This window comes from Staurois parvus, unplaced genomic scaffold, assembly GCF_062004578.1.
Source record: "Staurois parvus isolate SC_StPar_1 unplaced genomic scaffold, SC_StPar_1.0 ptg000199l, whole genome shotgun sequence".
Classification (NCBI taxonomy): Eukaryota; Metazoa; Chordata; class Amphibia; order Anura; family Ranidae; genus Staurois; species Staurois parvus.
The window spans coordinates 3294805-3310390 of record NW_028317995.1 but is presented as its reverse complement, the minus strand read 5'-3'; the positions used below and the strand labels follow the sequence as shown (position 1 = coordinate 3310390).

Here is a 15586-nt window from a genome sequence, read left to right as displayed (position 1 = left end):
GTGCAAAGAAAGGAAAAGGATGGAGGTATGGTGCAGCAATAAGAAAAGCAAGTAGAGAGAGAAGTGTTGTATGAGCTTTCGATGAGTGTGTAAAGCTTAATGTGTATAGGAAGCCTCCAGTACTGAAAGAAGTGCCCCTCCACACTGTCAAAAAGGCTAGACAGTGAGCTGGAACATGCTCCCTTTAGATGTAAAACTGTATTTGCACAAGAGTCTTCAAGGGCTTCTGATATGAAATAGAAATAGTTCTTCTTTATTTATATTACAAAGTATTATACAGGATAAGATTGTTTTGCTTTTTTCAATATAGTATTTCTTGTTTTAGGTTAAGTAAAAGCCATTGAAGTGAAAACCCAAACTATGAACTTCATCACTCGAAGTTATTAAGAAACATTTTTGGCTGATACAACAATCAACCTTTGAGGGCATGTTAAATGAAAGGAATATGTTAAGTACAATACAGAAATGGTTTAATTTGACTATAGACGTTTAACAGAAACCAAGTCTATCAAGGCAGCTATAGCATGGATAAATATTCCAACTGTCTACTGATGCATGACATGAAGGACATAGTCAAAATTCATTCATTAGATTTATATGATAGAAAACCCTTTGTTTATCACATAAATACCTAATGCTAGGTCTTAGTAGTAGTACTTATCAGAAGTAGTTTTTTTTTGTTTGCAATGGCTGTAGAGCCATAGAGATTTAGAACGTTTTAGTTTTGCTTTCTCGTTGTGATCCGATTGACTAATAAATTGCTTTCATATTTTGTAAAACCCTATTGTGTTGTTATAATTATTAGCAATTAGATATTATTATTATTTGCCAATTCAATTTGTTGTTTTAGGCTACAGTGATATAATATTCTGTAATGTTTAATTATTGTAAAAATGTAAGGTTTGCATAAAAAAAAGTGTTCCAGACTTTTGATCTGGAATGTTCTGATTTACAAATCATACCTACAACTATAGGCACATTTCACCAAAACCAAACCTAGAGTAAATGAAGCTTCAGGCCACCCACTGGCTTGTTTCAAATTGTAAAATGGCATAGAATTCCCAAACATTCATATTAGATTTTAATATGTATTTTTAAGGAAGATACCATGCAAAAAAAACAAGAAAGAAAATAGAATGGTGCCCCCTCAAAATCTTTACCAGAACATTATCTAGGCATACAGCCCAAATGGCCAGGGAAGGGAAGGGCAACTAGTTTACAACCCCCCCTTCCTCCATGTTGATGGGCACAAGGGTCTCATCTCAACATTCCTGGCTTAGTGGATGTGGGTTCTGTGGGGGGGGATTTGAATTAGGAAAGTCCCCTTTCAGATAAGAGGCCCCCAGATATTCCCCCACCCATACCTGAATAAATAAAAGGTATATAGTACCCCTTGTACTGCTTGTTACTTATTCACAAAAAAAATAAATACACACACACACACACACTGTAGAAAAAGTATTTTATTAAAAGAAAAAAAAAACAAAACCAAAAAAGAATACAAAGTTCTACAAACCAATTGCATCACCAATCACTTTCTCCAGTGATGTTGATCTGTTGTGAATAGCCCCAAAGTCCTGCTGGCAAAAACACAACACCTCAAGCTGATGATTTTTTCATGCCAGACTCTCGCCACAACTGACAGCTCACCTGCTGGTTACTGAATGTCAACAAACTGACCAGTGATGCTGGCTGAACTCATTGATGACATATTGTGGTTACTATATGTTGTCACTGACATCACTTTGGTTACAAACAGAAGTCAGTAGGATAGAATATGTCATTTAGTGCATGCTATCTATAAGAATTGTGTATTTTAATGTTGCACGTCAGCCTTATTCAAAGACTTTCTCCCTGCTGAACAATATTAAAAAAAATGTATTTGCATTGGTATATGTCCCCCATGGTATTGCCCAAAAGCTTGCATATAGACCTTGATAAAATTACAATATTCAGCTCCTATAAACTTCAATGAGATTCAGATACTATGATCAAGGGTTTAGTGAACATCCAGCAAACTGAATTGTACTCAGTTCTCTTATCACTATTAGTGCTGATTAAATTAGGAGAGAATACAATATTCTAAGTTTTTATATCTGCATAAATATTTTAGTACATGAGTCCAATTTAAAAAAAAGAAACCAATTTTGTAAATTATATAATTCCAAGCAAGGTGGGTAACTCTGCTTGGATATTTTTAGAAAAGCTTTATTGCAAGCTGATTTACTCCTGAATGCTACCTGTAGTGTTTTTCCACTGACATTACACTCATACTGTAAGTTGGCATGTGTTAAAGACTAAGTTCACCTTTGCAAAACAAACTGCATATCTTTTTGCAGGAAAAAAATGTGTATTTTTTTTTTTGACAGGAATTTTCAGATCATTGTGCCTGTGATCAGTGAATCACGGGTGCAATGTGAGGCTCCTGCACACACTGCCTAAATCTCTCTGCCTGTACCCTGTATATTGGCAAACAGTTCCTGAGCAGTAGGTAGTGCGAATTAACTGTGAGCGTGCTTATTAGCATGCTCACAGTTCACAGATACCATAAGTCTGTCTGCCGCGGTGGTGAACGGTATTTGTAGTTTAATTATTGACACGTTCCTGTTAATGAATGACACTACACCATTTTCAAAATGTACTGATAAATGGGTGAACACCACTCTACTAAATACTGTATACATGTAGTGAAAATGAATGAAAGGCTTGCAGCTGAACACTGTTGCATGTTCCCACACAGAGGTGTTACTTGAAACTTCTGGGTCCCTATGCAAAAGTTGACCTGAGCCCCCCCCACACACACACACACTATCACCACGCACCTAGATACTCCGAGTGGCTAGTTAGTTAAGCAGGCCATAGATGATACAATTTTCTTTCCTTCCACCATGATTGGAAGGAAAGAAAATTGCTTGATTCTCCCATCAGCACAATCAGTGTTGATGGGGGAATCCCTCCAGCATGGCTATTGTGTTCTGCCGGCAGGGAGCCTCCCTGGCCAGCAGAACACACTGATCACTGTTAGCAGCTATAGCCACCAGCAGTGATTTCATGGAAACAAAATCTGAAAGGCTGGTTGTACTGAGGTAGATTGATAACAAAAAAAAGGCTTCCTTCCTGTGCACATTATCCCCCCTGTACACACTACCCCCTCCTGTACATATTACCCCCCCATACACAATGTCCCCCTCCTTTATATTTTACTCCCCCTGCACACAATGTCCCCCTCCTTTACATATTACGCCTGCCCTGTACACAATGCCCCTTCCTGTACATATTACCGCACTCCCTGTACACAGTGCCCCCACCTGTACATATTACCCCCCTCCCTGTACATATTACCCCCTTTCTATACACAACATCACTTCCTGTACATATTAGCCCCTTCCCTAAACACAATGTCCCCCTCCTTTACATATTACCCCCCCTGCACACAATGTCCCCCTCCTTTACATATTACCCCCTCCCTGTACACAATGCCCCTTCCTGTACATATTACCCCCTCCTTGTACACAGTGCCCCCACCTGTACATATTACCCCCTCCCTGTACACAATGCCCCTTCCCTGTATGTATTACCCCCTTCGCTATACACAATGCGACCCCTGCAACCCCTGACGCTATACCCATGTTCCCACACCTAAATGAAAAATGCAGTGTTACCTACACTAAGGAGTGTTAGCACTACTGGTGTGACCCCCTCAATGTGCGAGAAAGGAGAGCAATTATTAAATGTACAACGTAAACATAAATATATGATAGCAAAACAAAACAATGAAAATATAATCCAAAGAAACCAAGCTCACATATAAATAATGAAATAATGACACTTCCGACATGTATAGCTGCATTTTTTTAGTCACATTTTCAAAATGTGAGAATGGGTGCGGGGAACTCCTGTCCATTGTCAAAGAGGGGGAATGAAGGGTAAGCGGGGGGCTGCATTAGTAACATGTTAGATGTTACACCCTTAATACAGGTGTAACCTGTAACATGTTACGAATGGCAAACTTATCCTTTAAGCAGCATTTTTTTAAGCAGAGTTTTAAAGCGACATCTGTGTGGTTCAAAATGTGGGACAATCCACCAACCAAAAATTATCAGCCTCGATGTACATTTTTCATGTACTACTCCTCTTACAAACAAGAGTCTCAAATCCAACACAACAAACACTTTTCTCCTGCGCTAGGAAAAGACTCAGTAGACCCAATAGGAGTGTTCTGGAATTTTCTGGAATATGCACTGTTTGCTGCCCTCAACAGACCGGGGTGGTCCAAATACACTGGATGCAAATAGAGAAACAGAAAAAGGGCGCACCGACCTAGTGCATTATCGTTTAAAGATTTATTGAAGAAACAAAGTAAGTATCATACTCACAATAGACATAAAAACATAGGCATGTCAAACTGAACAAGATGTAGGATCCAAACAACATCTGAGTCCATATGATGGAACCCTGGATGACCAACTGGCTAACGCGTTTCGAGGACACAACCTCTTGGTTGGCTCTGAGGAAGAGGTTGTGTCCTCGAAACGCGTTAGAAAGTTAGTCATCCAGGGTTCCATCGTATGGACTCAGATGTTTTTTGGATCCTACATCTTGTTCAGTTTGACATGCCTGTGTTTTTATGTCTATTGTGAGTATGATGTTTCTTCAATAAATCTTTAAACGATAATGCACTAGGTCGGCGCGCCCTTTTTCTGTTTCTCTATTTGCATCAAGAGTCTCAAATGTTATGTTCTGTTTATTTTGCAGTTTCTGACTCTAAACTTTGGTGCTCTATTATCTGTTATCTTTAAGCCAGACACCTACTGTAGTTTATGGAAGAAGCAGTTTTTAGGAAACCAAATGGGAGCAACATTCTAGTATCAAGGACCTTTAATTGCTTCAATTACTGTAATCACATACTATGACCCAAACTCAAAACTAACTTTATTTAAAAATCTGTTCACCACCTTGTCACGGATCCAACCTACACGCACACGCCCACAGCGACTAGCTAACCGAGGCGTGCACGTCCGGCCGTGACTTGGGGTAAGAGGGAATGAGGGGGACTTAATCTGAATATATATAAGACCAGCCGTGATATACTTTCGCAGCCTGCACTACCTCTGGACACCACTAGAGGGAGACTCCACTCCAATCCAGCTGGCTGACCACTCACACAGGGAGATACAAACTTATATACAATCTGGTGTACGCTAAGGGTTGAGGAGCAGCCTAGCAATTGGCACACCCTTCTAGGATTCCTCCAGCTATCCGTCAAGCTAGAACCCTGGTGTTAATCACTCTTCCACTGTCCACACCCCGCCACACCAGACACACCACAAATGGTAGCTTGCCACCACCCAACAGTTTGTACGCAGACTGGTCTCTCCGGAGATATGAGCCCGAGCTTAAGTACCCAGAAGTCACCTATTAATTTTATGATTTAATATCCCGAAAGTGGGCAGTGCATAAAATATGTACAAAAAAAAAACAATTACAGAAAATACAAAACGACACACAATTGGCTATTGACTATAAAATAAAAGGGAATAAAAACAGAAATAAAACTTTTACCAAGAGTTATCCTGCAACTGGAGCAAGTCAGAGAAAGTCCGCAATCCGCCAGTCAATAGAACCGGCTCCATACAAATCACACCGCCCATATCTCAGGGTCCTCAATTTATTGCGATATGGACATAGGCTGGACATTAGCCCTTGGCCAATCAACCCTGGGGGGTGTTCCTGTACCAGCCCACAGGACGTTCTGGGTACTGAAGTGCCCAAAGTTGATTGGACCAGGAACAGTTTGTATCACCAAGTCAGGGATAGAATTTCTGACACCAGTGCATCAGTCCGATCGTGACAGTACCAATCACTGTTCAGCTGTCACAATCAGGCGCCATATAACCATTTTCTGCGTTTCTCTGGAATTCTACAGGGGCTACAAATACAGTTTTACATGCAGATGTAGCCTACAGAGTGTCCAATCAGAAGGAAGGATTTTCACCTCTCTGCAACTAATATTTTAGCTTTTATGAGAGATTAAATATTTTCCTTTGATCTGTGTATACAGTCAGGTCCATAAATATTTGGACATCGACACAATTCTAACATTTTTGGCTCTATACACCACCACAATGGATTTGAAATAAAACGAACAAGATGTGCTTTAACTGCAGACTGTCAGCTTTAATTTGAGGGTATTTACATCCAAATCAGGTGAACGGTGTAGGAATAACAACAGTTTGCATATATGCCTCCCACTTGTTAAGGGACCAAAAGTAATGGGACAATTGGCTTCTCAGCTGTTCCATGGCCAGGTGTGTGTTATTCCCTCATTATCCCAATTACAATGAGCAGATAAAAGATTCAGAGTACATTTCAAGTGTGCTATTTGCATTTGGAATCTGTTGCTGTCAACTCTCAAGATGAGATCCAAAGAGCTGTCACTATCAGTGAAGCAAGCCATCATTAGGCTGAAAAAACAAAACAAACCCATCAGAGAGATAGCAAAAACATTAGGCGTGGCCAAAACAACTGTCTGGAACATTCTTAAAAAGAAGGAACGCACCGGTGAGCTCAGCAACACCAAAAGACCAGGAAGACCACGGAAAACAACTGTGGTGGATGACCGAAGAATTCTTTCCCTGGTGAAGAAAACACCCTTCACAACAGTTGGCCAGATCAAGAACACTCTCCAGGAGGTAGGTGTATGTGTGTCAAAGTCAACAATCAAGAGAAGACTTCACCAGAGTGAATACAGAGGGTTCACCACAAGATGTAAACCATTGGTGAGCCTCAAAAACAGGAAGGCCAGATTAGAGTTTGCCAAATGACATCTAAAAAAGCCTTCACAGTTCTGGAACAACATCCTATGGACAGATGAGACCAAGATCAACTTGTACCAGAGTGATGGGAAGAGAAGAGTATGGAGAAGGAAAGGAACTGCTCATGATCCTAAGCATACCACCTCATCAGTGAAGCATGGTGGTGGTAGTGTCATGGCGTGGGCATGTATGGCTGCCAATGGAACTGGTTCTCTTGTATTTATTGATGATGTGACTGCTGACAAAAGCAGCAGGATGAATTCTGAAGTGTTTTGGGCAATATTATCTGCTCATATTCAGCCAAATGCTTCAGAACTCATTGGACGCCGCTTCACAGTGTAGATAGACAATGACCCAAAGCATACTGCAAAAGCAACCAAAGAGTTTTTTAAGGGAAAGAAGTGGAATGTTATGCAATGGCCAAGTCAATCACCTGACCTGAATCCGATTGAGCATGCATTTCACTTGCTGAAGACAAAACTGAAGGGAAAATGGCCTGAGAACAAGCAGGAACTGAAGACAGTTGCAGTAGAGGCCTGGCAGAGCATCACCAGGGAGGAAACCCAGCGTCTGGTGATGTCTATGCATTCCAGATTTCAGGCTGTAATTGACTGCGAAGGATTCGCAACCAAGTATTAAAAAGTGAAAGTTTGATTTATGATTATTATTCTGTCCCATTACTTTTGGTCCCTTAACAAGTGGGAGGCACATATGCAAACTGTTGTAATTCCTACACCGTTCACCTGATTTGGATGTAAATACCCTCAAATTAATGCTGACAGTCTGCAGTTAAAGCACATCTTGTTCATTTCATTTCAAATCCATTGTGGGGGTGTATAGAGCCAAAAATGTTAGAATTGTGTCGATGTCCCAATATTTATGGACCTGACTGTATAAGTTATAGCTTGACAGACACATTGGTGCCACTCCTGGTCTCCTGCTGCTTTGAAGCCGAAACGTCTAGAGTTCTTCTTCTTAGATTTCTAGAAGGTGACAAAGTCTGACTAGTAGGTGACAAGTCTTATTGGCATCTAGGTGCCACCTCCAGCCTAGAGGATGCTCTGTCCTATCAGATGATAATTAATGACCATATGTCTTTGACTGAATCCTGAACCCATCCTATTATTAACATGGAATGAAGCTAAATCTACAATGTCATATTTCTACAGATCACATCTCAGCTACTCAAATCTTACATTTATGTCACACACCTCGATGCCTCATGTATCAGGAACTCTCATTGTTGCTGGAGACTCTTCTGCTCTAGGCCAAATTGTGGGTAAATCTACATATACCATCTCTCAAAAGCCGGTCACAAATTAGCAGAGCTTTTATATAAACTTGATCTTGTGGATCTTTGAAAGAAAAATAATCCCTCCACTAGAGACTAAACAAACTATTCAACTGAACAAAATCAGTTTTGAGAATAGATCATTTCCTAGTACCATCCCGTTTGATCCCTGACTTACCTTTTGCACATATCTTTTCCTCTTCATGGTCAGATCATGACCCAATCACGATCTCAATAACTGGCATAGAACCCAAAGTAAATCAGTTTCACTGGCAAATTAATGTCTTCTAGGTTATTAGGCCTTCTGTCAAGATATAGCTCTTAACATTAAAGACTTCTTTCACTTAAACAAGCCAGAGGACATATCTCCTCCTATTAACAGGTTGGCTCATAAAGCTAGTGTTCGAGGTCATATAATATAACTATCCTCAAAATTGAAACGAGTTAGCATCTCACTTTTGAGATCCAAAGAATACAAATGCTACTAACAAAACACAAACATAATTTACACAAAGACTAATGCCAAGAAATCGAAAAATGACATATAGAACTAATCCATGCCTTACAACAAGGGCAGAATAAAAATCTTTTTCCTTGAACTAAATGTTAATATTTTACCCAAGGGGATAAACCAAGAACACTGTTATTATATACACTGAACCTTAAATTGCATATAAATGACATTCCAAAAATTTGACTTGAAATGGGAAACATCTCACAAAATTCACAAGCAGTTATAGCAGAACAATTGTCTATGCATAATCCTAAAGTTTGCAAAAAAGTAACATCTCTCAATAGGACCAGATTAAATAATTTTTTCCTAAATATACAACATGCAATTTAGCAAGTACATGCAGACCTAATGGATAATGAATTCTCTATAGCTGAAATCTTAGCTAATATCAAAACTTAAAAAAATACCAAAGCCCTGGTCCAGTTGAATTCACTAACATTTATTCCCCATCTGCGCTAATTTTTAATTGATATTAGAAATGGTGGCAGTCAGTAAAGTGTTTTTCATCTATGTGATTGCCAAATCAGGTAAAGATACTTCAAACATAGCTAACATAAGACTTCTCACTTATCAATTGTGATATCAAGATCATGACCAAAATCTTGATAATATGGATAAATTCCTTACAAAGAATACAATACATGCATTTAGAGCAGGCAAGATTTGTCAGCACTCAGAAACAAGCAGGCGCCAGATCAAACTAGATGAGCTATTGATCTCAGACTAGCTATGCTTTTATTTACTGACCCCCACAAATCATTTTTCATAGCATAACTTAGAACTATCTCATCACACACACACACCATTAGGTCTGCTAACCCTATTTTGCCATCCAGGGTTAAACTTTTTAAATGGTGGCTCAGTAAAGGGTTTTAAAGAGCAGGAAAAAGTTTGTCACATAAAAGTATGCTGGATTTTTTTTCAAACCTCAGCACCAACCACTCCACAATGAACTCTTAAGATTGATTAAATTCCACTCCTTTCTCCAAAAGTTAATACCCCTACATAAATCAGGCCTTGGCTGTACACCATTTGAGACTCATGCAAGAATATTACAAATGTCATATTACTACTGTATATAACATTTTATACTATGTTCCATTGAAGCTGCCTTATTTGACACAGTGAGAAACTGGTTTTGATTTTACCTTTGATCTCCAATAATGGCAGGATACAGCCATGAATCTCTCCAAAGTCTCCCCTCTCCATAAATACATCTTTAGCAGAAAAAAATATAAACTCGTTTTTCAGTGGTATCTAATTTTGGATTTACGGACATCTCTGCATGACCGCACGGTATTGTTATAATATATTATGTTGTGACATTAGGAAAATATGTAAGATGGAAACTAAGAACTGTTATCTAGCTAAAACTAACAACAGAGCAAGCCGAGAGAAATGACACTCACTGGCCTCATTATTAGGTACACCTGTTCAATTGCGAATTAACACAAATTACTAATCAGCCAATCACATGGGAGCAACTCAATGCATTTAAACATGTAGACATGGTGAAGACAACTTTTTGAAGTTCAAACTGAGCATCAGAATGGAGAAGAAAGGGAATTTAAGTGACTCTGAACATAGCATGGTTGTTGGTGCCAGACAGGCTGGTCTGAGTATTTCAAAAACTGCTGATCTACTGGGATTTTCACGCACAACCATCTCTAGGGTTTACAGAAAATGGTCCAAAAAAGAGAAAATATCCAGTGAGCAGCAGTTGTGTGGACAAAGAATGTCTTGTTCATGTCAGAGGAGAATGGGCAGGCTGATTGCTGTGACATTCAGATGGTAGGGTCAGAATTTGACATAAACAACATGAAAGCATGGATTCATCCTGCCTTGTATCAACGGTTCAGGCTGGTCGTGGTGTAATGATGTGGGAGATATTTTCTTGGCACTAGCAAGGTGACCTAATAAAGTGGCCGGTGAATAGTGGTAAAGCATATAACATTACCAGGAAAAGGTTTTCTTTTTAAAACATAAAGCTGGAGCTCTTATACAAGGAGCATTATAGAAACAAAAAGCAAGCCACTGAAATATATTTCACAGAAGCTGGACCCAGTTATGTCGGGTTCACCCTGCTATATCAGAGCAGTAGCTGTATGCAAGGTGCTACTAAACAAAGGTACAGATATTATTTTGCTCAATTATTTAACTCTAATGGTCCCACATTCTGTGCAGTAATTATTGCAAACAGCCCAAGTAAATATTTGTCAAATGCAAGGTTCACAAAATCTGAATTTGTATTTTTATTTATGTACAAATCTAACAATGAAAAAGGGATGCCATTGAACCCAGCCACCTTATTGCCTGTATTGGAGGAGGCTGGAGACAAAGAAAAACCACATGTGCTAAATTTATGCTGTAGGAATCAGTTGCTATGCACCCAATGCAAGATACACTCCTTGAAGACCCACATATTTGATTTTTTTGTAGATTTTTTTTTTTAACTTTTATTTGATTTTCCAGTATAAAAAGAACAACACATTTGCAAACACATTTCACATATACATATTCCATTTGCCCCAATATTACCCCCGCCCCCACCCACTCTTCCAGCATTTCAAGGTCCTGGGGTGGCCTAGCCAGTCCCCAGATCTCAACCCTATAGAAAACCTTTGGAGGGAGTTGAAAGTCTGTGTTGCCCAGCGACAGCACTAAAACATCACTGTTCTAGAGGAGATCTGCATGGAGGAATGGGCCAACATACCAGCAACAGTGTGTGCCAACCTTGTGAAGACTTACAGGAAACGTTTGACCTCTGTCATTGCCAACAAAGTATATATAACAAAGTATTGAGATGAACTTTTGATATTGACCAAATACTTATTTTCCACCATAATTTGCAAATAAATTCTTTCCAAATCAGCCAATGTGATTGTCTGGATTTTTTTTCTCATTTTGTCTCTCATAATTGAGGTCTACCTATGATGCCAATTACAGGCCTCTCTCATCTTTTTAAGTGGGAGAACTTGCACAATTGGTGGCTGACTAAATACTTTTTTGCCCCACTGTAATTTGCCTGATATATACCTTTTATTGAGGGGATTAATTTTACTCCCAGGTAACCTATTTCCCTTTCCCTCCAGATAAATGGAAACTCTTTTTTGTAGACTCAACTTCTCTGACATTGGGATGTTGATATTTAATATTTCTGATTTTACCGAGTTTATTTTCAAGTTTGATAGCTCACCATACTGTTAATACTCTCATTAGATTAGGCAATGTTATTCTAGATTTAACAATATAAAGCAACATATCATCTGCATTTACGGCAACCTTATGCTCCACTTCACCTATCTTTATTCCCGCTATATCTACACACTTCCTTACCCTCGCCAGAACAGGTTCCAAAGACAGTACAAATAATAAGGGAGAGAGGGGGCCTAGTGCCATTGTGCATTCTTAAAAACTGAGAGAACGATCTGTTAACCTTAACCGCCGCTGACTGGCGATTATACAATCCTTTTATCCATTTTAACATTTTAGGCCCTGTTCCTAATGCCTCTAGTGTATCAAACATAAATCCCCAATTAACCCTATCAAAAGCCTTTTCAGTATCGATCGATAGGAGTATTGCCAACACTTTCTCTCTCCATTATCCCTACCTTCTCTTCCCGGGATAAAACCCACCTGATCTAGATGTACCCATATCGGCATCAAGTCCTTCAGTCTCGTTGCCAGCATCTTAGCATGTAGTTTGGTGTCTATGTTTAATAATGATATAGTCCTATAACTGGCACACTGTGAGCCATCCTTCCCTTCTTTAAGAATAATCGTTATATGAGCTTGCAGTGACTCCTTCCTCATTTCCAAATCCTCTCCCAGTGCATTCATATAGCTACACATTTTAGGGACAAGAAGATCTCTACATTTTTAAAGTATTCCACGGTGTATCCATCCGACCCTGGGCTTTTACCTCTGACCTTGTTCTTTTGTGCTAATCGTGGCAACTCCACCTAAATATTTCTGCCTGATTCTTTTATTTTCCTCTTCCCTTTCCTTTTGATCACCACCACTCACATCATAAAGTTCACTATAACATTTTTGAAACCTATCAGCAATATCAGAGGTAGCATGCAATATTTCTCTTTTTGATCTCTAATTTTTTTCTATAACATTTTTGGATTTCTTACTCTTTAACCTTCTCATTAAGTACTGTCCAGGTCTATTCTCCCACTGGTATCGTTTCTTTGAGACCCTATTAAATATCCTCCTCGACTCTTGTTCCATAAGATCTTTTAACTCATCTCTTTTAAGTATTAATTTGATATACATCTGTTCCTCTTTTATTTTCATGTAGCTGTTCCAACTTATATAGCTTTTCCGTCACCATCTTTATTTTTTTTCCTCAATCCTTCTTTTTTTCTGTTCGTTTCTAAATCAGTATTCCTCTAATATAAGATTTATGTGTCTCCCAGACTGGGGTCACCGAGACCTCATTAGTCTCATTGAGTTCGAAAAATTGTTCAATTTCTCGCTTTAACCTTGTATTTACTTGGGGATTTTGTATGAGCATTTAATTTAATCTCCATATAGTTGTTTTATCCTCATCTCTTCCTACTTGTAATCTGATCATGACAGGAGCATGATCCGAAATGGACATGACCTCTATGTTGGAACTAAACAATGACTCCAACTGTCTATGCTCTATCATTATATAATCCAGTCTTGACTATGAACCATGCACACGAGAGAAGAAGGTATAATCTCTTTCTCTTGGATGTTTCACTCTCCACGTATCCGCCAGTTGATATTTATATAATAACCTCTTCAATAATTTCAACTTCCTACCCCCTTCTCTCTGTGTACATGATGACGCTTCCAGCTGAGGGTCCAAACAAAGATTAAAATCTCCAGCCACAACCAGACTTCCCTTTTTAAATTCAGAGAGTTTCCTTAACACCCCCTCTAAGAATATCACTGGATTTTTCTTCGGGCTGTTTATATTAGCTAGTGTATTTTCCAATCCTTGTAATTTTCCCCTAAGAAATTGAAACCGACACTCTGGATCTTCCAGTCTACTTTCCAGAGCTCAATTGATACTCCTTTTGCCCCTTTAACTGGTGAATCAGCATAATACCACACTGGATAATACTTTGAGTATAGTTTGACATTTCTATCAATTAAATGTGTTTCTTGAAGAAATACTACTTCTATAGAGTGCTGATGGATTTCCCTGAGTATCTTATGTCTTTTTATCAGGGAGTTCAGCCCTTTCACATTGTAGGTCATAAACTTAATCAAGCTCATTTCTATTATAATTACATTGGCCTACTAGCTTTCCTTCAAGAGAAAACAGATACAGACAGTTTAGGATATGGATGTTCTCCCTTCTCCAACTATCACATCCCCCTACCCATACTTCCCAACTCATCCACCCCCTTCAGAGTCCCCCCCCATCCCCCCCCTCTCCTCCCCATGACTGCCTTAATGAATGAGCATGGGATAGCGCCAGGGTTCACCACAGTTGTTTTTTTCTTGTTTTACCTGTTACCAAAGGTGTTACCAAACACTGAACATCCCTTCCAGGCATTACAAAAGGATATGTCCAGATGCCCAAGTCAGGATCTGCACTGGTCTGTATGGACATGTATGGACATGTTTTCTGAATGGCCAGAAGTTTGGCCAGTGGCAAACGGCGTTACTGGCTTCTCCTGGCTCCTCCTTGCCGTTGACGTCACGCCGCCAGAGCAACGAGGCGCTCTGGCGGCCATCTTTTAGCTTTGGACGGTTAGTCCACATTGTTTTACATGCCCTGCTGTTTGTTTTAACCTGGATTTTGTGCAATAAATGTTTACAAAGTTACTACACTATGGGCATCCTTTTGCTTTGACTCCCCCGAGGAGTTTTTGATTCACAGCTGTCCTAACATCCAGAGAGGGAGCCTCCACTAGATACAGAGGACTGCAACAACCTATCCCATAAAAGGGAACTCTGGAAGACCTTGATACCAGTGAATCCAGACCTCAGAATCCATCCATCCATAGAGGAAAGGCGTAGGATTCCTGCCATCATCCCATGATGACCATTTGATGACATCATATAATTATAAAACGCGCATTTACATGCGCTTTCTGGTGAGTGCGCATTGCTTATACACCTAAATGCACATCTACCGGGTCCAGGAAGATGCATGATTATTGAGCACTTGAGTCACCTGATGAACTTTTATTAGCAATCAGTGTTTTTTTCTTATTGTATTTTATGCATATCTACTAATTTATAGAATATTGCTTTGATTTTAGCGCTGCAAATTATTCTGTTTCATTATCAAATAGTTGTTTGGCTTCTTTTTAAATCATAATGATAACAGAAATCACCCAAATTGCCATGATCAAAAGTTTACATACCCTGGAATGTTTGGCCTTGGTGCAGACACACAAGGTGACACACACGGGGTAAAATGTCAGTTAGAGGTTAATGTCCCACATCTGTGGCTTTTTAAATTGCAATTAGTGTCAGTGTATAAAGAGTCAATGAGTTTATTAGCTCTTACGTGGAAGCACTGACTAGGCTAGATACTGAACCATGGGGATCAGAAAAGAATGTCAAAAGTCCTGCGTAACAAGGTAATGGAATTTTATAAAGATGGAAAAGGACATACAAAGACGTCCAAAGCCTTTTTTTTTTTGCATATTTGTGTACGGTCAGGTGTCTAAAGCCTCTTTGCCAAATCTGAAATGAGCAGTCTTTTCCATCTGGAAGCCCATGAACTTGCACTCAATAAATATAGAGCTTGATTACTGTACAAAAATGCTAACAATAATAAACAAGCCACAGCAAGGTTTTGTTATCTTTTACCCTGTTTTCATGACAAATTGTTGCATTTACATTTACAATCATTTTTTAACCGAACACTTCCCTCTGCTCATTATTCACTCCCAAATGACCACAATGCATTGCAAAACCTTAAATATTTATTTATGCATTTATTTATTATCTGGCCCCATTTTGCTCAAA

General features: G+C 39.2%; 2 gene segments (V, D, J or C); both read left to right on the top strand.

Annotated features, from left to right (window-relative positions):
* LOC149461526 (Ig mu chain C region membrane-bound form-like) overlaps positions 1-779 on the top strand; it is a 121887-nt gene extending 121108 nt beyond the window's left edge. Inside the window, 1 exon segment of the C gene segment in view lies at positions 326-779. Within this exon segment, the coding sequence occupies positions 326-334 (9 nt within the window).
* Positions 1-15586, top strand: part of LOC149461522 (Ig mu chain C region membrane-bound form-like) — a 385848-nt gene that overhangs the window by 121460 nt on the left and 248802 nt on the right.